The sequence below is a fragment of the Sciurus carolinensis genome, chromosome 16, assembly GCF_902686445.1.
Source record: "Sciurus carolinensis chromosome 16, mSciCar1.2, whole genome shotgun sequence".
Taxonomy (NCBI): domain Eukaryota; kingdom Metazoa; phylum Chordata; class Mammalia; order Rodentia; family Sciuridae; genus Sciurus; species Sciurus carolinensis.
Genome location: NC_062228.1, coordinates 57943356 through 57965454, shown reverse-complemented (window position 1 = coordinate 57965454; position 22099 = coordinate 57943356). Strand labels below are relative to the sequence as shown.

Genomic DNA, 22099 nt, shown 5'->3' with positions numbered 1-22099 from the left:
AGGAAGAAACCGAGGTGTCTACCATCAACAGGAAATTAATTTTATTTTTAAATCCAAGGAGCCAGAACAAATGAAATTCCTACCCTTGGAGGGCAAACAGGTGACCAAGATTGAGAGAGAAAATGACAGTAGGGGCCGGGTAGGGACACGTCCAAACAAAACAGATGAAGAGAACTTCACTCAGGTGCGGCCTCCATCAAATACCCGTTCTCTGGAGCAAGGTACCCGTCACCACCCTCAGACTCCATGTACATGTCTCGGCTGTCATTGCCCAGACCCTCCAGCCCGTTGTCCTGGCCGCCACCCCCTCCTCCTCGAGCTTCATCCCTGCCCCGCTCCCCACCCCGCTCCCCCCGCTTGTGTTCGCGATCCCGGTCACGGTCCCTGTCCCTGCGCCGCTCCCGCTCACTACGGTGGCTCCGACGTCTTTCCCGGTCACGATCACGGCCTTTCTCCTCTGGACCATCAGGGCCATCAGGACCAAGCTCTCCAGGAGGCCCATCATCAGGAGGTGCATCACCAGCCTCAGAGGGCTCAGCCATGTCGCCGCCGCCGCCGCCACCACCGCCACCACCACTGCCGCCGCCACCTCCACTGCCACCGCCGCCGCCGCTGCTACCACCACCACCACCGCCGCCACCACCACCACCACCACCGCGCAGCTCCTCCTTGCGCTCGCGTTCCCGACGTGCCCGCTCCCGGCTCCGGCTGCTTCGCCGCTTTCGATCCCGGTCCTTGTCCTTGCTCCGCTCCCTGGAGCGCCGCCGCTCATCCTTGTCTCGACTCCGTGAGCGCCTCCGCCGGTCCCGAGAGCGGGAGCGTCGCCGTTCCCGTTCCTTGTCTCTCTCCCGACTCCGCTCTCTGCGCTCCCGCTCGCGGTCCCGGTCCCGGTCCCTGTGGGGAAGCGGGGAGGGGCCGGGCCTGGATGAGGTGGGTAGCGGTGTGTGGCAGGGCTCCCCAGGTGACCAACCCCCATCCCAGGAAACTAGTCGCCCAATCTTACCTCTCATCATAGCGGGATGTATCATCGCGGCCTGAATGCCGGATATTCACATCAGCCCCACCTCTGCGGGTACCACCAAGGCCACCACCTGCAGGCAGGGCAGAGGATCACAGGGTCAGTCTGGACAGGGGCAGGACACAAAAGGAAAAGAGCAAAGGGCAGGAAACTAAGAACCTCTGCTGGCGGCCCTGGGACCAAGGTCCACATTGCTCCTCTCCATGTGCTCTTGTCACAGGACAGCCACATTTTACTTCCACAAAGTGCTAGGTGGAAACCCCCAAAGGCTGAGAGTGTCGCTCAGTGGTACAGTACCTGCCTACCATGTGTGAGACCCTGAGTTCCAGTCCCAACCCCCTCCCACAACAAAGAGGGTGGATGTGAGAACATCCTAAACAAAAACCTGATCCAAAGCTTCTAACCTTGCCCACTGCATACTACATGGCCTCTCAAAACCCCACACTTAAGCCCTCCTCATAGACCTGATGCCAATGGGCTTTCTAGGCGAAAATGTGACCTGTTTAGAAGCCTGCAACAGCTTCCAATGCTTTAAATCCAAACTTATCAACCGGCTGGAATGTTCTGGGAGAGCTGCCCCTTCAGGTTCCACTAAGAGCTGGGAACTTTCTATCGCAGGAGTTTCAGGTCTCCGGCGCCTCCCCGCTTCCTCTGGCTGCAGTTCTCACGCATGTGCATCTCTTTCCCTGGAATGACATCACCCTCCTCATCTCCTAAATCCTACTTACGCCTCAGGTCAACTCAAACATCACTTCCTCACAGAGCTACCCAGCCCTACAGACTAAGAGGTTCTCCACAGTCCACCAACAAGTCCTTCGACCAGGGTTTCAAAGTTGCTGATTCGGCAAGGTAATAACTGCCTGCACTCCATCTTGAGAGTAGGGACTGTGCCTGGTGTGCTCAGTGACCAGCACTTGGTCTAGAAGAATGATGTGTATCTACAGAGTGGATAAATGAACCCTAAGGAGATTGACAGTCTCATCTTTCAGATGGGGAAACATTGTTACATCAAGTCACTTATACCCAGTGACAAGGCAAGAAAGGGGCAGGGCTGGGGCAATACTCCTGTTTTCCTGCACAGCCTGCCTTACCAAGTGCTGTTCTGTATCACCATGCCTAGAAAACAGCTTGAGGCAGGGCTGAGGTCCAAAGAACAAGTTTTAATGAAGATAACAGAGGCTTGGCATGGTGCCACATGCCTGTAATCCCAGTGGCTCTGGAGGCTGAGGCAGGAGGATCAAGTTCAAAGAAAGGCTCAGCAAGGCCCTAAGCAACTCAGTGAGATCCTGTTTCTAAATAAAATACAAAAAAGGGTTGGGGGGCTGTGGTTGTGGCTCAATGGTAGAGCATTTGCCTAGCATGTGTGAGGTACTGGGTTTGATTCTTAGCACCACATATAAATAAATAAAAAAAATAAATAATAATCAACATCTAAAAACCTTGCAAAAAAAGGAGGGGGGGGGGGCAGCCTGGGGATGTGGCTCAGTGATCTGAGTGCCCCCAAGCTCAATCCTCAGATCCTCGGTACAAAAAAAAAAAGGGAAAAGAAGTGGCTGGGGTTGTGGCTCAGTGGTAGAGCACTTGCCTGGCATGTGTGAGGCTGGGTTCAATTCTCAGCACTGCATATAAATAAAGGTCCACTGACAACTAAAAAAAAAAAAAAGAAAGAAAAAGAAAAAAGAAAAAGGAAGAGGCTGACTGATGCCAGCAGATAATTCAGAGGTTCAACAAGGAAGCAGGCAGTTGACCAGGTTACTGGAGTGTCACAGAACACAGTGCAGCTTCATGAGTGCGTTCAATTTTCAGGTCACAACCCAGCAATGGGTCACACTATCAAACTAAGGGGATACAAACAACATCTTAAAAAAATAAATAAAAAAATCCCAGAATTTGGGAATCTGAGGCAGGAGGATCAAAAGTTCAAAGCCAGCCTCAGCAACTTAGCCAGACCCTGTCTCAAAATAAAAAAAAAAAAAGGTTGGAGATGTCACTTAGTGATTAGGCACCCCTGGGTTCAATCCTTGGCACCAAAAACAAAAACAACAAAACACACACACACACACAAAAACAGAACTGGGAATGTATGTGGCTCAGCAGTGCTGCACACACAAGACCCTGGGTTCAATCCACTGCCCCCCGCCCCCCCAAAAAACAGCAACAACAAAACAAAAAACCCTAGCAGAATATAAAGTACTACTGTGCACTGCATGTAGAGAACATTATTATTTCACAGAACTTTTGTTTGGGTTCTATTTCTACACACATTTGAGTCAAGATGCATGGCTAATGCCATCAAGAAGTTTGAATGCCAACTGAACTGGAAGATTCTGAGATTCTGGAAACATTTTGAGATTCCAAGACTCTCCCACAACAGGAAGTAGAGCTTAAGCACCCACCCCCATTGAGAACTAAAGAGTAAGGTGAGAACAAGTTCAGAGGCCCAGCTGACAAGTGTGTGTAGTCTACTCGGCACAGGTGCATCAAGCAACAGCAGAGCTGAAGAAACGAGTGGGGGCAGGTAACACTGCCTGGGACAGCTGCACAAAATGCCTTTTCCTTTTTTTTTTTTGGGGGGGGGTGCTAGGGATCGAACCCAGGGCCTTGTGCTTACAAGGCAAGCACTCTGCCAACTGAGCTATCTCCCCAGCCCCCAAAATGCCTTTTTCTAACAATTGCCACCAGGCAGTGTGATGACAGGACCTCCACCTTAGGCGGAGGCCTACCACACAGAGAACACAGAACAGAGACTCATCCACAGCTAGTATCCAGCAGGGAGCTGTTACATGCATGCTACACCAGGACACAGCACTGACACACACAGACCAGCATGCAGACAGCTAGCACGCCATAGCAAACTGCAAGGTGTGAGGGCTTGGCTGCCTGAGTCCCTTATGTCTGAAGGTCCAGTTTCTAGGTCCTCTGGAGGTTCACTAGCACTTCAGGACTCTGGGTCCAAGAGACACCTAAAATCCTGCATCAACAGGACCCTTTATGTATCGGGGAGCTCAACTCTAAGACTTACCACCAAACTGACTCTGAGATGGTGAATGACAATGGGGGAGGGACTGAGCGCACAAGGCTTGTGGGCAGAGACTGTGGATGTCCTGCTCTCGACTAGAAGCCTGGTGCACAGCTGAGGACCCAGGAGGTACTTGCTGAGTCAATGAATGAATGATCAAATGAGTGAGAACAAGAGCAAAATATAAGCAGATGAGCAAATGACATCCACAATCCCACCACGTGAAAACTGCCATGCTGGGCAGCAGATGCACCCAACTTGGTGAAATCCAAGATTACTCCCACTGTCCAAGATGAGGAAAGCAAAGCAGAAATCCACTGGCCAGAAGCTGAGGCCAGGAAGGCTTGTGGGCCAGTCCTTTAGGACAAGGAAGCAGGCACAGAACCACAAAGGTGATGAGAGATGAGCTAGAAATGGAGGGAAGAGTGGGCAGACAAGCAGGTGAGTGAGCAGGAGACAAAAATAATCACGGGAATGGGGGTGAGGGGAGAGGGAGCATGAGGCTACCTTGTGCAAGGCCAGAATATGCTCACCTAGCCGCCGGGGCCTCCAGCCCTTCACAGTTCGGCCCCTCTCCACGTCCACAAGGACTCTCCTGCCATCAATCTTCTTGCCATCTGCGTGTTTGTAAGCGGCTGCAACAGATGTGGGGAGGGGGGAGGGGAGAGGAGTCCCCAGAGGGTCCTCTAGTCAGGACAGGGCCTAGCACTGCAGCATCCCCACCCTTAAGAGACCCCCATCCTCTCTCACACACACACACTCATACACACACATACACACACACACACACACACACACACACAACCAGCCAGCCAGGCAACTGACAGCCAGACCAACTCTCTCCCAACCCGGTGAAGGGCCTGCTCCATCTTAGTGCTTCCTTTCTTCTTAATAGCCCCCCACTGCTACTTGCGGGGTGGGCAAGATGTCCTTCCCCAACTGCCCTCCCTAGACTCCCAGGCCCTTCCCAATCCCACATGATGGAACAGCCCCCTCCTGCCAGGATGGCCAAAGTTGCTGCAAAGAAACTGGAGGTTAACTTAATGCTGGACTCTGCTGTGGGGGAGGGGCTCCTCCACAACCCCAGGCATGCACCCTAGAACATCATGCTGGGGCAGGAGGCCCGACTGGGCAGCTCCACACCCCAGTTCACACCGGTTTTTCTGTAATGCTTTTTTTGGGGGTGAGGAGGTGTGTGTGGGGAAACAGACATCAGAACAGAAAATGAACCAGAAGGGGATGGGAGAAATCTTCAGGAAATGGCAGGGAGCAGAAAGGCGGGTTATGCACTCCCAGGGGGCCTGGAGGGGCCCCCCCAGCAGGGGACATGGAGGGAGGCATGGGGAGACGTGCGGTGCTACTGAAAATTCCTGCCTTACCTGAGACGACTGACCCTGATGCCACCCAGCCCTGCCCCATCTCTCCTCTCCACACCCCAGCTCAACACATGCTGGGAATCCAGCTCAAGCCTGAGTCTACCAGGGAAGGGTGAGGAGTAGAGAGGAGACGAGGCCCATCACTGCTCTGGGCAGGGCACAACACAGGGCAGGCCCAATGCCCAGGTCTGTAATCACACGGGGCGACTGGGAAGGCCAGAAAGACCCTGTCCCCCTCCCCAGCCCTGGCCTAGGGGAACTATCCTCAACCAACCACAATACCCTGCCCCGCCCCAGCCCGTTCCCCCCCAAATAACAACCAGAGGAAGAGAAAAATGTGCCATTTACCGATGCCGGCCTTGCGGGTGTCCAAACCGAGCGGGATGGGGGGGGCTCGGCAACTCCTGGGGGCCTGGCGAGGAGGCGGGCTTCCCGGGGGGGGGACACGGGACCGCTTACCTGGAGCCCCCAAGCTTACCTGAGCACGCGCACAGACCCCACACCCACCACCATGGGGTCAGCTAAAGCTACAGGGAGGGGAAACTGAGGGTCTCAGGAGCCCCCAGTGGGAGAAACCACATCTCCTGCACCACCTGGAGACAGGCCGAGGAAGAAAGTGGTGGACCCCACAGAAACCTCATGGACAAATAATTAACATAAAATCTGGGGACTGGAAAGCCCTGGGTCTATTCTACTTGAATTAAAAAAAAGAAGGCTGGGAAGACTTAGAACATGTCACCCTCGCCAATTCCCGAAACAGTCACACTCAACTAGACACAGACCCTCCCTTCTCAGAACAGGGAATGACTCTTCCACCTCCAACTCCACATGCCCTCCCACCAGCAGCTACAGCTCTAAGGCTGGCGCTCAGGGGACATATTCTGGGGTCCAGGAGATGGAGTGCTACCCGTGCTCCAAGGAGGGGCCACTTGGCCCCTGAACCCAGAGGAGGGTAGTAGGGAAGAGAACTAAAGGACCCGGGTCATAGTCAAACAAAGGAATCCTGCTTGGGTTCAGCATCCCAAACCCCAGGAGAGGCCCAACCCGGGAGAATAGCAAAGAAAACGTGTGATTGTGTCCGTCTAGGCTTTTCTCTCTTTCCCTCTCTTGTCTCCAGACAGTGGCAGGTCTTGAATAAAATCCTACCATACCTTCAGCCCTCGCAGCCTGCTTCTTGATCCCTCCCACACCCCAAGCCCCAATTCCATGCACTTCGGGGAGTGCCTGACCACCCCCTGGAGGGGAGCTGGGCACCACAGCCAGCCCTCTAGGGAGGCCTCAACCATGTTAAGGAAGATAGGAAGCGGGCAGAGCACCTGAAACTAGCAGCCAAAAACTCTCCAGGGCCACCACAGTGAGAGCCCCACAGAAGTCATTTTTTTTTTTTTTTTTTTTTTTTTTTGGGAAGGGGGGAAGAGAAGGGCTGAAGGGTTCCATGTAGAGCCCGGCCCTACCACAGCCCAGCTTCAGTATTCCCGCCACCTTGCCGCTCATGTCATGACACCAGGTAAGCTGGGGGTTGGGTGGAGTCTGAATGGAAAGGCCAGTTGTCTTTCCCATCAAGGTCCACCCATCCCCTCCTGGGATCAGCAAGATAATCAGAGAGCATATGGATGGGGGCCAGGAGGGGCAAAGGGCACCCAAGTAAGGAAAGGGCTGGGTGCAGGGAGGCTGAGGGGGTGACCGGGGTGGGAAGAGGGATGCCTCGCTGTTCCTGTGCTGCCTGGCTAAGCTGGACTGGTGTGCGGTGCTGAGTGATCTTACCCATGATACAAACCCTTATACCAACCATACACTGAGGTGTTGTAAGGGGAGCGTAAGCATCAGCTGCAAGCCAGCTGCGTGGTGGCTGCAGTGACAATAAGAACAGTCAATTAATACGGCGGCCCCTGGACACGCCGCAGCCCTGCCCGCCCCCACCCAACCATCCCTGCCCATGTGGACGCCGCGCAGCCTCAAGGGGGCTTTGGAGCTGTGGGGGCAGACGCTGAACACGACCACCAGCCCACTGCCCACAGAGGAACAGGGTCGGAGGCAGGGGTGGGGAGGTGGAGGGTCGGGTGGCCCAGCCCCAGCTCTACTGGGGGGAAGAGAGGGCAGGTTCAAAGGCCAGTCCTCACTTCAACCTGGTGGTCCCCAACTCCAGTGGGGGAATAATGGGGAGATGCTCCCCGAAAGTCCGACCCCTCCCCCCACCTCCAGCTGGCCCCAGCCCCCACCCAGGTCCCTCCTTGCCCCTGAGGTTCAACGTGTGACACTTACCTCCCCGAGCTCACACACACACACGTTGTGGGGGATTTGGTTTTTGTTTTTTAAAAAACACGTATATATAAAAAAAAAAAAGATATATCAGAAACAGAGGGAGGAGGAGAAAAGACATTGCTCATGTCAGGTGTGGAAGGGAAAGGGGGACAGACGACGGGGAAGGGGCTAGGGCAGCAGAGAAGTGAGAGAGGGTCAGAGGGACAGGCTGAAGTGGGAGGTACTCACAATGCATGTCTCGCTCATGCTCATACTCGATGAAGGCATAGCCTCTGGGCTTTCCTGACCGCTTACTGTAGACCATGTGTATCTGTGAGGTAGATGGGATGCAGGTTAGTCCTTCTGCTCGACAGCCCACCCATTGTATAACCTGTGTGCCCAGGCTGAAGGATGCCAGAGACAGATCCTCAGATTTTCTCTCTGTACTTCAAATTTCTTTTATTTTTTGCGGGGGTGGGGGGGAGATGGGGGGGATCCCAGGGATGAGACCCAGGGGAGTTTTACCAATGAGTTATGTGCCCAGCCCTTTTTATTTTGAGACAGTCTTGCTAAGTTGCTGAAGCTGGTCTTGAGGCTTCAAACTTGTGATCCTCCTGCTACAGTCTCCCAAGTTGCTGGGATTATAGGCATGTGCCAATGCATCTGGCTCTCTGTCCTTCAAGATGCCCCTGTGACTTATGCTCTGAAGTTGAGAACAAAGGACATAATGGAAACCTGAGGGGCACAGAGGCAGTTTCCTGGAGTCAAGTGGAACAGCGGTAAATCCAAAGACCAAGAGCTTGGGAGAAGCAGGATGATACGGAAGGAACTGGGGATGTAGTACAGTGAGGATGAATGAAACTTTTTTTTAAGTGGTACTAGGGCTTAAACTCAGGAGCACTCTACCAGTGAGCCACATCTCCAGTCTACTTTTAGTTTTTGAGACAGTCTTGCTAAGTTGCTGAAGCTGCTCTTAAACTGGAAATCCACCTGTCTCAGTCTCCCAGCAGCTGGGATTACAGGCAATGCCTCCACAACTGGCTCATTATAACTACTTTTAAGTGTACAATTCAGTGTCATTCACAAAGTTGTACAAACATCATGGTTATTTCCAGAATATTTTCGAACAGAAACCATGTCCCCAGAATAACTGGGAGTATAGGTGTGCACCATGATCCCTGGAGAGAATGGAATTTATTTTGATGATAAGGGTCCTCAGGAGATTAGGCAAGCACAGGTCAAGTACCCCCAATGTAGCCTGGCTACTAGGAAGCTGAGACAGAAGGCTGCAAGTATGAGAAGAGTCTAGGCAACTTACCAAACCCTGTCTCAAAATAAGAAGGGTGGGGGATATAGATAGTCCAGACAGTCCATGTGGAGTTAGAGAGACAGAAGAATTCTGAATGCCAAGAGGGAAAGAGAGTTCTAGGGTTAAGAGCAGGGCATATACAAGCTTCATCTAAGCTGAGTGGTAGAGTGCTTGCCTAGCATGCATGAGGCCCTGGACTTGATACCCATCATCTCTTATGACATGAGGTGGGGAGAGAAGAGCAAATGCAGTCACGAAACTCAGTATGTGCAAAGCAAGGGAGAACTGAGTGTGGAGCATTGCAGGAAGAGCCCGACCTCAGAGATGGAGATAGGACAGAGGTACATAAGCCATATAGATAGCGAAGGGACACAGGTTAATGGCCCTGAGATCAGGATGTAGCTTCCAGACCTCTGTCCTAATATGCTAGAGAGCCACAGGAGGATGTGAGCTGAGAAGTTGGGGTCATCTCTGGACATTAGAAAGACCCTTTTAGGACCACATGTGGGATGGATTAGATAAGAGAACAATGGCCCAACAGGGTTGGTCAGACAGAGGGGGCCAAGATCCATCCAAGATGACTTCTACGAAACGACAGCATTTGAGCTGGTCACCAAAAGATGGCTAGTTCTTCACTTATATCACTACCACTCAGTGACCTGCCCCTATCACAAATGGTTCTAGTTCTAGGACTTGAACCTTAGGATAGCACAGTCTCCAAAATCCAACTGAGTCAGGCACAGTGGTGCACACTTGTAATTCCAGCAACTCTGGAGACGATGGTAGGAGGACTGCAATTTGAAGCCAGTCTCAGCAACTTAGTGAAGCCCTAAGCAATTTAGCAAGATCCTATCTCAAAACAAAAAGAGCTGGGGAGGTAGCTCAGTGGCAAGCACCCTTGGGTTCAATCCCCAGTACCCCAAAAAAAAAAAAAAATCCATCTGAGATTAAAAAATGACTCAGGGCTGGGCATCGTTCTGGCTACCACCCTCCTCCTCCATGCACTCCCGATTCAAATACACGTACCACCCCAATTCACTTACTCTTTTGATGGGTCCATACACCTCAAACTCTCTTCGAAGCTTGGATTCTGTTGTGTCATAGTTCTACAGAGAGAGAAAGAGATGGAGTTAAATGAGATGAGATCTGTCACAAAGCCCTTGAACAGACCTACAGATTAGTCTTCTGTCCTCTGTCCAGACCCAGACTCTTAGTAGCTTGGGGTCAAAGGTTTAGGAGCTGCAGACTCACCACTCTAGCCACGAAGAGAGTCTTGAAGGCATCACCCTGAGCATTGGGATCATTGTGAGGGTCCCCTGTGCAGGAAGGAGAGAAACTGTAAGTAGAAAGTATCTATAATCTCAGGTAACAAGACCGATAGAGACAAATGGGCAGAGGCCAAGGAGATAAAAATGAAATGGGGGCAGGGGATGTGGAGGGGGAGATGAAATTGGGAAGCACCCAACCAGTGGAAAATAGTTGGTGATCTGGCAACCTTAGGAACATCCTTCTCAAGTGTTGATTTTTCTGAAACATAGTGGCCTTTACCAGAATGACTGATAAATGATTTAGGCTGATATAGAAGACTGACTTTAAGCAGAGAGGGTGTGACATGCTTAAGTGCCACCTCAGATCTACATACCCTACATTCCTCATCTCCCCCATATCAAAGTGATCTAAACAATCACTAAGTCCAGTAAGGGCTCTCTGGAGTCGCAGCCTGATCTCAAGAACTGAACTTGCTCGGCTCCCTCCTTCCCTTATCCATAGCTGCACTGCCATCCACTGGACAAAGACTGAAACTACAACCCACAGAAAACCAGAAAGCAAGGATCCTAAGGCTCAGAATAAGAGCCAGAAAGGTCTAAGACCTGCTTCTAAACCCTGCTGTAGACTGGTGAGGCAAATGAGAAGGGCCCCTGGCATCAGGTCAGATTCCTACTCCAGCCTTGCAAAGCAAGTAAGTCTCATACCTAGCCCTGAGGAATAACACTCTCCAGAGATGGACTAGGAATCTCATTAAAAAACCAATTCCAGCCAGGAGCTATAGTACGTACACACCTGTAATCCCAGTGGTTCAGGAAGCTGGAGCAGGAGGATCACAAGTTCAAAGTCAGCCTCAGCAATTTAGCTGAGGCTCTAAAGTAACTTAGCAAGACACTATCTCTAAATTTTTTTTTTTTTTTTTTTTTTTTTTTGCGGTGCTGGGGATCGAACCCAGGGCCTTAGTGCATGCAAAGTAAGCACTCTACCAACTGAGCTATCTCCCCAGCCCTAAAATATTTTTTAAAAGGGCTGGGGATGTGGTTTAGTGGTTAAGCGCCCCTGGGTTCAATCCAGTACCCAAAAAAAAAAAAATTCCATGAATGATTCTGCTATGTCAGGCCCAGAAATAAGTCCTTTTCACCAAATGTGGTGGACCCAGCACACACAATGGTCCCTGACCCCTGCCAGGATCCCAAAGCACTCCACTCATCATTGCACAGTGGAGGTGTTTCTCTCATGGTATAGTACTACCCTCAGAAGGCCTGTCACGTTCTGAAGAATATGAAAAAAGGAATACTGATAATTTACTAAGCACAAACCATGGCCCAGATAGTGATGGATTCTGATTTTACTGTTTTACCAATGGAAGCAAAATAAAATAAACCCAAGATGTGGAAAACGTGAAGTGTCAAAAAGGAAAAGGAGTGCAGAAGGCTTTATATTCCATCCTGATGTCAACAGCTCAAACATTCCAACTACCGGGCCCACATCCTAAACCCTGGGATGTTAGCTTCTCGGAAGATAATTTGGATGTTGTAAGAAGCCAGAGACATATTCTCAGATCTGTTTCCCATAAGAGGGTTCGGCTACAAGCATAAACTAAGGAATTTTTTAAAAGCCAGAAACCTGAGCCCAGAATTACAGAAGTAAGTCTCTGGGGACCAATGGAAACTCTTAGAGACAACTCTTAACTGTGTGTTGTGTATTCTGCTCCTAGTAAGTCTCTTGCCACACCTAATCCTTCTGTGTTGTACTTTTCTGTGCCCAGGTCTCTCGAACTGTACTGGCTCTCTCCTTCTTTCAATAGGTAATTATTAAGTACCCAATATGTAGGGATTTAGCAGTAAACAAGACAAAAAAGACCCCTAACCTCAGGGAATTTATGTACTAATGGAGAGAGTAAACAAGGTAAATGTGAAGATCATATAATCTTATAAGATGAGAACAAAAATTGGGAGAACAGATTTTAAGAGCAAACTTAGGAAAGGCCTCAAGGAGATAATGACATGTAACAGAAAACCTGAAAGTGTCATGACTGCAATAGGGCATGTACCTCCAAACATGAGGCACTTGTGGTGTTAACAGGTACCATCCAGTGAACGTTGGGAGTGGCAGTGGGCAGGAGGAAGTCAAGGAAGAGTTTAGCACCCTGAAGGGCAGCCAGGAAGTGCCCAGCAGACAAAAGGGGAAAACAACCCAAACACACTGCATGAACTGCCTGTAGTTCTTGCTTACCCAAGGGACCCTGGAGTATGACTAAAGGCAAAAAGCACATGCCACCAACTCAAATGTATCCAAGTATATGAAGGAACACATCACTCGGAATAAAGGTGGCAAAGAACTAATGATCACTGGTCCATCAGTCTGCGTTCATGTGTATCTGCATAGTTGCACCCCATCCTGCCAACTACGCTACCCTTAGGAACTTCTTGTTAAATGGCTTACGCAGGAACCATTCCAGAGCAGGGGCTCAAAAAACTGAACTATGAAGTTTGAAAATCTCACTGTGCTTTTAGACAATTAACACCTCAGAATTCTCGCTCTTTATGAGGTATTCTGTCCGGACAAATCTTCATTTTTCATCTTTAAAAAAAAAAAAAAAAAATGGAAGTGACGCCCAGACATGGTGGTGCACGCCTGTAACCTCAGAGGCTCAGGAGGCTGAGGCAGGAGGATTACAAGTGTGAGGCTCTAAGCAACTTAACAAGACCCCGTCTCAAGATAAAAATTTAAAAATAAAAAAATAAAAAGAGGCCAGCCTGAGCCACCCTGTGAGACCTTGTCTCAAAATTTTAAACAAAGGGGGGATGGGCACTTAGAGATGTATCTCAGAGGAAGAATGGAGAATGTTCCTGGGTTCAACAAGAGCAGAGAGTGGCAGGGTGCCATTGAATGGAGGATGTTAATTTTGACAAGAAACAGCAAGCTTCTACAGTCAGGGAAGGAGTATCTCAGGGCAGAGAAATCCTACAGTATTTAATCCATTCTTTTCTTTTTCTGTTATGGAGAAATTCAAACACTGGAAGTATAGAAATGTATAATGAACTCCTATGAACCAGCTTCAATTATCAACATGTGCCCACACTTGGGTTTCTATAAAGGCTTCTAAAGAAATCGTAACCCCAGGACCATTATTACATCTTAAAAAGTTAACATTAGAAAAAAAAAAAAAAAAAAAAAAGTTAACATTAGGATGGTGTAGTGGAGCACACCTGTAATCCCAGTAGCTCGGAAGACAGGAGGATCACAAGTTGGAGGCCAGCCTCAACAACTTAGCAAGGCCCTAAGCAACTTATTAGTGACTGCACACAGTAGTGCATGCCTGTAATTCCACTGACTCCAAAGTTTGAGGCTGGAGAATCACAAGTTTGAGGCTAGACATGAAAACTTGGTTAGACCCTGTCTCAAAATAAAAAATAAAAAGGGCTGGGGATGTGGCTCCCCATGGTTAAGTGTTCCCAGATTCAATCCCCAATACCAAATAATAATAATAATATTACTAATTCCTTAACCTCATCTAACACCCATCTTTAACTAGAACTGTTTCAAAAACATATTTTAAGGAAAACCCCTATCAAGTCCTCTCACCCTGCAAGAGTTGTCTCTTTTCTTCTCACTTCAATAAATCCCACTCTTAAAAAAAAAAAAATTAGTTACCTCATTTAAATTGGGATCCATCCAAGCTCCAAATATCATTTGGTGGCATATCTTCTGACCTTTTAATCCATATGGTCCCCTCGCTGACCTACCTTTTCCTTATCATTTACGAAATGGTCACAACTCTGTCCTGCACAATATCCCACATTCTCAATTTGGTGCAAAGCAAGTATGGGTAGGCAGGGAAGGAATTATGTCTTATGCAGAGGACAAAAGGAAGCTGTTAGTTGAGAGACTGACACTATACTTCAGAAAGCCCAGAAGTGGACTTGGGCTGGGGAAGAGACCAAGGAAAACCAGGTAGTCTCTGTTGTCCAGGCAAGGGGAGCCCTGGGTGATGGTGGCAATGGCGGTAGACATGGAGAAAGGGTCAGAAGTGTAAAATTTAGAGAGTTAACAGGAATCAATCTTGGTGATTAAAAAAAAAAAAAAAAAGAAAGAAAGAGAACAAACTAGTGGGCTGGGACATAGCTTAGTTGGTAGGGTGCCTGTCTTGCACACACAAGACCCTGGGTTCAATCTCTAGCACCACAAAAAAAAAAAAAAAGAAAGAAAGAAAATTAGTGACTGCACACAGTAGTGCATGCCTGTAATTCCACTGACTCCAAAGTTTGAGGCTGGAGGATCACAAGTTTGAGGCTAGACATAAAAACCTGGTTAGACCCTGTCTCAAAATAATATTAAGGGATGGGGACGTAGCTCAGTGGTAGAGTGCCCCTGGGTTCAATCCTCAGTACCAGTGGGAAACAAAACCAAACTGGGGCTAGGGAAGTAGCTCAATGGTAGAAACGCTTGCCTAGAATATTCAAGGTCCTGGGTTCCAGCCCCAGCACCACAAAAAGCAAACCGGTGGCATCAAGAAAGCTCATGACTTAGAGAGCTGAATAACCATGTCTCAGAAACTAGGGAAACTAGGTTGTTAGGGAGAGGAAATCCCTGTCGTGGTTTGGACACTGAGTCTTAGTTGTCTTGGAAGCATCTGAGAAAGGACATTCAGACAGCCATGAAAGTGCCCAGAGCTCCCAGCTGGACTGTTATTGTGCACCTGAAGACACTGGCCACTCCAAGGAATAAAGTTCAGAGAGAAGTAATTCACTAAAACCTCACAGGTCAAGAAAACTCACATGGTCTGACCACAAAATCTTCACTCTTAACAAGTTGATATTTGATCCTCTTGTGAGTTTGGTTAATGGTCCTAAGGTACCTCATCTCTACTCTAATTCCTCCTTAACTGGAAGGGATGGAATATACCAGTCCAAGGGTTAGGGAGGTAGGGATGGAGCCAGGACCTACGCACCACTTCACACCTCACTGTCTCAGCTTGTGAGACTCCCTTGGGTAATGGTAGCCCTTCCAGTGTACTACCCAGCAGGAGGGGTCAAGGTACCAGGTGTCTCCCTTCCTGCTAACCTTTGTCCTGGGCTCTCCTGCTTAAAAGCCTAGACCAAATGTACTGCTTGGCAAGTGGGGAGAAGGCGATCTAAATAAGGAAACCAACTCCTTTCTCTAAAATAGGCCCTTGGGTGTGACCTGGGAAGAGGAAAATTAAGGGGATCTGAGGGAGAAGAAAGGAGGAAAGAGAGACTTACACATTTTTAGCTCTGTCTCCACTTCCTGCTGTCGCCGCTCAATCTTTTCCCTTCTCTGTGAGAAGAAAGAGGAGGTTGAGAAGTGAGTGCACATAGAAGTGCCTTGATGTCAAGGACCATCTGGAGAAAGTGGCTAAAAAGACACGGGGTTAAGAGACAAAATTCACATACCTTCCTCTCCATGCGTTCCTCCCGGGTTTCTGCACGAGTTGGAGGAGGGGCATCTCTAGGGTCCTGGGGAAAAAGAAGAGAGGTGACAAAGGGAGGACTGGAAGAAATGGTAAGAGGCATTCATCAAAGCAATTGTGACTCTCAGTCACCTCCAATACACACCCCACTTTTCTACACAAACGCCAACAGTTCCTGTATCACAGGGGAGTCGGGAGTGGCATGGCCCATGGATCCACACGGCTCACAAACCATTGCTGGTCTGTGACAAGTACAGAAATGGGAAGTACTTAAAAACTTCTATAGCAGCTCATCGCAGTGGCGTACACCTGTAATCTCCAGTGGCTTGGGAGGCTGAGGCAGGAGGATCATAAGTTCAAGACCTTCCTCAGCAACTTAGTGAGACCCTGTCTCTAAATAAGATAACCAACCCCTTTCTCCAAAGAAGGGACTGAGTATGTGGCTCAGTGGTTAAGTACTCCTAAGCTCAATCCCTGGTACAACAAAACAAAACAAAACAAAACAAAACCTGTAATCCTAACTACTCAGGAAGTTGAAGCAGCAGGATCCCAAGTTCAAGGCCAGCCTGGGCAACTTAGTAAAACCCTGTCTCAAAATATAAAATTTTAAAAAGCTGGGAATGTAGCTATGATAGAGCAGACTTTGGTTCAATGGGTTCAATCCCCAGAACCACCAATTAAAAAAAAGTACCAAAGGTTTTTGTATCCCATACTGGGGGAACATGCTGTTTCTCACAGTTTCAAGAGAACAAAGTGCCTGAGGAAGTGATGCAGTAGGAATGAGAGGTCCTTGCTTACAAGTGCCAAGGGAACAGGACCAGGTCTGAAACAACAGGAGATGATAGAACAAGGCTCTGAAGCAGACAGATGGACACCCTCTGAGGGCAGGTCTTAAAGGTCTCATCAGACATTTGCCAAATAGTAAATGGCACATGACCTGCAACATCAAAGGATGCCTCTGGTCTGTATGTACCCATTAAATTCATTTAATTGGCTAATAACATTTCCCAAGTGTGGGTTCACCAAGGGTGGCATTCCACTAAACATCCACCTTTCTGTTATCTACTAAATTCTGTTTTTCAACTCCAATTCTCTTCACCTCCAGCTGCCTTTCCTATCCAAGGCCAGAATGGTCCTCTTATGACTTCCGGCTGTGTGCCAGCATTTCTCAGGTGTGCTAATGGTAGATGTGGATATCCCAATTTTTCAAATCAAAGAACTAAGATCCAGGACCTTAAACTGTTTATTCATGTATGCCTCACAGGTACAGAGCTGAAATGCCCAAACACATGGTCTTAAGTTTCCAGTACAGTGTACTGGAGACTCTTTATGAACACTGTCTTATTAATGAAAAAAGTAATAAATACAGTAACAAATACAGAAATTTACTAACTGCTTGGTGCCAAGCCCTTTCACATAAATTTTGCCATGTAATTCTCCATGGATATTATGAATATATTACTGTTACCCTCCTGCTAAAAACAAAGAAACCAATGTATCAAGAGGATACATTTGCCCAAGGTCACACAGCCTACAAATGCTATGGGTCAAGAACTAAAAGACTCCAGAGCCTGAATCCTTAATCACTACCTAGTGGATTTCCACAAAAAACACTAAAATGGATGTATTATTAAACCCATTTAAGACAGAAACTGAATATCAGAAAATGCAAGTCACCTACCTAAATTCAAAATTGTACAGTTAGAATGGCCAAAAGCTGGACTCCCAATCTAGTCCCCTGCCCCCCAGAACACAAACCACTCCAGTCTGTTCAGTGAACTCACCTCAAACTCTCGGATGTATGGTGCAATGCCACAGTAAGGCTGATTGTGGTGTTTCTCATGTGGTAGCTTCTCCAGGGGTGGCAGATATGGGATGGGGTCACGGGGGGCAAAGAGGGCCAGAAGGTTGGGCGGCAGGAACTGGGTCATCTTGCCAAATCTGAGAGCAGAAGGAAGACTGACTTAATTCAAGGTAGACTGGTTAGGATGGCTCCCCTATTACCCCTTGACTCTCTTAAAAAAAAGAAAAAAAAAAAAAAAAGAAAAAGAAAACTGGAAAGAAGTCTTAGCACTAAAATAGGGTCCACAAGGGCAGAGAGCAATCCAACCTAGACGTGGGGAGGTAAATCTAGATGGGAATGCAAGTCCTTGCGGGGAGCGGGAAACGAAGGCTAATAACAGAAAGAATGGAAAAGGTTTCTGAATAGTTTAGTCTTTTCAGTCAGTAACTGTAGGGCTCATAGTCCTTGGAGGCTTGTGGGGATTCAGGGATCTTGAGGAGACAGATGCAGAGCAGTGCGGCCGATGGTCCCCTACCTTGCATTACAAATTTTGGGACACAGGGCTCAGGGAGCTGGGGTTGGAAGTCTCCGAGCAAGTGGAGTCATCAGAAGAAATCCCCCAAGCCAGGGGTTGTGGGTAATAATCTGGGCTCCCAACAGCGAAAAGAATTATGGGTAAGGGTCCAGGACGCTACAGAAAGGCAAGAAAGAAAAAAAGGCAACACACCGCAAGGGCCTATGGGTACGGGACCGTGGCGGGGGCGGGGGGAAGCTCTGAGGTAAGGGGGCTCGAGTACCCAGAGAACTCTGGATAAGCGGTGCAGAGAAGTGCTGAAGCGGCGACGCGGGAAAAGGGCCTGGCCGCGGGGAAGGAGACTGGGGTCCACCGCAAGGGCTTGTGGGTAGCGGCCCCGCACCCCTAAGGCCACTCACTCACACTCACCCGCCGCGCGGCGCCCGCCTCGACCTGGCGTTGGTCCTGGGGCTCGCGGCAACTGCGGCGGCCCTTCAGCAACAAGGACTCCTGCTCCGGCTTCGACTCCAGCGGCGTCCGCGTCAGTCTCCCTCGGTCGCCCGCCCAGCGCGCGAACCAGGCCGCTGCTCACGAACCCGCGCGGCCTCAGCTCGCGACGGGAGCAGGGGGGTGGGTCTCGGTCTCAAATCCCTCCGCCGCCCTACTGCGCACGCGCTGCTCCAGAAGCGCGCAACCCACCCACCAGGACCTGACTCTGCCGCGGAAACAGCGCACGCGCGAGGTCACTACCCTGCCTTCCGGAGCATTAAAGCTACTTGCCGCGGCTGACCAGCGGCCGCAATGCGCACGCGCACTCTGCACCAAGCGACTGCCGCACCTGGAACTCTTGGCTCCAAACCGTCTGTATCCGCGAGACTCTCCCGATGCTCCGCCCCGTTCTTCTAACACTTCCCGGATCTTTCGCGCATGCGTGCGTGTCATGGTCCGTGCTATACCCCTCCGCCACCCGGTAAAGAGTCCCTTAGAGTATACAGCGATTGCTTTGACGTCTGTTTAATAGGTAATTGTTTGTCTTCCGCCTTGCTTGTGCTAGGCACTGTGGGTCTTGCAGACACGCCACGTGATAAAACAAAAATCTTCCTCCTTGAAACTTACTTTGTACTGGGGCAGACAATAAACGCATTTAAATTAAAAAATATAATTTCAGATAGTTGCCAGCATAACGAAGAAAAATAGAGCAGAGTTAAGGAAATGGGGAGTGGGAGCGAGGCTATTTTAGAAAAAGGGATCATGGAAAATTCTTCTGAAGAGGTAACGTTTGAACAAAGACTGGATAGCAGGAAAATCCAGGTGGCTTTAACAGCAAAGTATAAATGCTCTGAGGATTTGGGATCAGATGGCTGTGATCGTACAGGAGTGAGTTTGCAGCCATGTAGGTCTGTAAATAATTAGGTATGGTAGTTTAAGTTTCTTGGATTCCGTTATCTGTTTAACCACAGAAATTATTGCAAAATTCAAATTACTAATTTCATGTCTGCAGAAACATGAAAGAAACCATAATATGAAAGCCCTATGTGAACCCCTGTTTATAGCAGCACAATTCACAATAGTCGAACTATAGAACCAATCTACGCGTCCATCAGTGAAAAAATGGATTTTAAAAAATGTGATGTATTAATGGGGGGTGGGAGAGGGGCAAGAATGGAGGAAGGAGGGACTGTATAGAGGGAAAAGAGGGGTGGGGGGAAGGAAAAAATAACAGAATGAATCAAACATCATTACCCTATGTAAATGTATGATTACGCAAATGGTATGCTGTTACTCCATGTACAAACAGAAACAACATGTATCCCATTTGTTTACAATAAAAATAAATTTTAAAAAATGTGATGTATGTACACAATGCAGTTTTGTTCAATCATAAAAAAGAATGAAATTAAGTCATTGCAAAAACATGGATGGAACATTGTGAAACTTGATAAACCAAACTCAGAAGGTCAAGGGTCATATGTTTTCTCTCATAGGTGGAATTAGAAAAAAGGGGGATTTTAAGACAATTGAAGGGCAATCAGTGGAGGAAGGAAAGGGGAAATACTGGGGAATGATTGTGGCCAAATGGTGGTGTTGTGTCATTTGCATATATAAATATGTAACAATGAATCCCACCATTATGTACAATTAAAATGCACCAATAATAAAATATGGGAAAATTAAATATTTTGAAAAAAGCCCAAAATGTGCATTAAAACATTTTGACAGACTTTGCTTGTGTGTGTATATGTGAACTCTATTTCTCCAACTTTTTCAGAAGTCCAAAATTGTTTCAAAGTAAGTTTAATGAAAATAAGCAAACTAATCCTGTCTTAGCAGTTTTTCCTATACCATATGAAGGTATATTCCAGAGGCATTTCATCCCCAAGCATTTAAGCATGTATTTACTAAGAATGAGGACATTCCCCTACATAAACCTCAGTTTTCTCTGCTAGGAAAGTTTACCCAGACCTTATTCAGATTTTCCCAACTGACCCAAGAATATCTTGTTTTAATCTGAACCAGGATCCAGTCAGGGTCCACACAGCTGGACATGATCAAAAGTTTGAGGTAAACTTAGGCAACAGCCAGACCCTGCTTAAAAAGGAAAAAGCAAAAACAAAAGTTCACACATGGTGTTGGTTGTCCTGTATCTTTACTATAAAAGAGAATAGGCACACACTTTTTTTCATGACTTTTTTTCCCCCTCAAGTTCAGACCAGTTTCCTGTTAAATGTCGCACGTTCTGGATTTGTCTGATTGTTTCCTTGTGGTGTTTAGTTTTTCCCACTACTCCTGTTTTCCCTATAAAATGTAAATTGAGTCTGAAGGCTTGAACAGATTGAAGTAAAGCATTTTGGGCAAGACCATCCTGCTAGTTATATTCTGGATTAAAATTGGGTCATGTTTGGAGATGCATAACTCAAATAATTCCACTGTCACCTGCCCAGCATCTCCTTGTAAAGGTACATTTTCCCCTTGGTAATCTGAGCAGTGAGACTTTGACTTGTGTAAATACTCTGTTCCCCAGTTCTCTCTTATCTAAGGATTGTGCCAATCACTGCTGGTTCTTGCCTGAATCATGCAGTATGTTGGGGAGGGGCACATTTTATTTGCAATGAAAGAAACAAAGGGTTTTGGCCAGAGGATGGATATAACTTGGTTCACATTTTAAAAGATCACTTCAATGACTAAATTTAGTATCAGTATTAGTAGTAGTAGTAGTAGTAGTAGTAGTAGTAATATCAGGGATTGAACCCAGTGGTGTTTAACCACTGAGCCATATCCCCAGCCCTTTTTACTTTTTGAGATAGGGTCTCAGTAAGTTGCTTAGGGACTCGCTAAGTTGCTGAGGCTGGCTTTGAATTTGTGATCATGCTGCCTCTGGAGTCACTGGGATCACAGGCGTGCACCACCATGCCAGGCTTCAATGGCTTTATTTCTTAAAAAATGCGGCAGGTACAGTGGTACATGCCTGTAATCCCAAAGACTAGGGAGGCTGAGGCAGGAGGAATGCAAGTTCAAAGGTAGCCTCTTCTAAACTTAGAGAGGCTCTATGCAACTTAGCAAGACCCTGTCTCAAAATAAAAATGACTGGGGATGTGACTCTGGTAGAGCCCTTCAGTTCAATTCCCAGTACTGATGGGGGGGAAAAAAAAAAAAAAAACGGTAGCAGAGGGTGTGGGAAGGAGTGATCAAATTAGGTATATATTTTGAAGGTGAGGCTCCTTATTCAGTGTGTGTATGGATGGAATTAGAGTGTTTAAAAAAGGTGGGACTGTCCCACCAATATACACAACTGTAATACACCCTAAAAAATGTGGAAAAAAATAAAATGAAATAAAAAGGAGGGGCTGGAGGTGTAGCACAATGTCAGAGTGGTTGCTTGTATGTGCCATGCCCTGGGTTGGATCCCAACCACCTCTCCTGCCTAAGAAAGGGGAAGTTAAACTCCTAGAGGAGACTAAGGAGATACTAAACACGATGTAGGATTCTGGGTTGAATTCTGAATCAGAAAAACAGAATGCTAATGGAAAACTGGTGAAATTTAACTAAAGTACATGGTTTAGTTAATACACATTAGTCCCGGCTTAAATAATTGTACTATGGTTAAAAGTACTGGAAACTGGGTGAAGGGTATATGAGAA

At 47.9% G+C, this 22099-nt stretch overlaps 1 protein-coding gene across 3 annotated transcripts; it reads right to left on the bottom strand.

Moving 5' to 3' along the window:
- Positions 1 to 19: 19 nt before the first annotated feature.
- On the bottom strand, positions 20 to 18814 carry Snrnp70 (small nuclear ribonucleoprotein U1 subunit 70). 3 transcript variants are annotated; one of them, XM_047529225.1, is made up of 10 exons: positions 18390 to 18814; positions 17448 to 17604; positions 15647 to 15709; positions 15476 to 15530; positions 10215 to 10279; positions 10007 to 10069; positions 7904 to 7985; positions 4571 to 4672; positions 1004 to 1091; positions 20 to 894 (listed from the first exon to the last, which is right to left on the bottom strand). In XM_047529225.1, the coding sequence occupies exons 2-10, from the start codon at positions 17592 to 17594 to the stop codon at positions 177 to 179; spliced, it is 1383 nt and encodes a 460-aa protein (XP_047385181.1). In that variant the 5' UTR covers positions 17595 to 17604; positions 18390 to 18814; the 3' UTR covers positions 20 to 176. The 3 variants fall into 3 exon arrangements, with proteins under 3 accessions (XP_047385181.1, XP_047385180.1, XP_047385178.1); XM_047529224.1 differs by having other exon boundaries at positions 20 to 921; positions 18384 to 18811; XM_047529222.1 differs by having other exon boundaries at positions 20 to 921; positions 18390 to 18806.
- Between the last annotated feature and the right edge of the window lie 3285 nt (positions 18815 to 22099).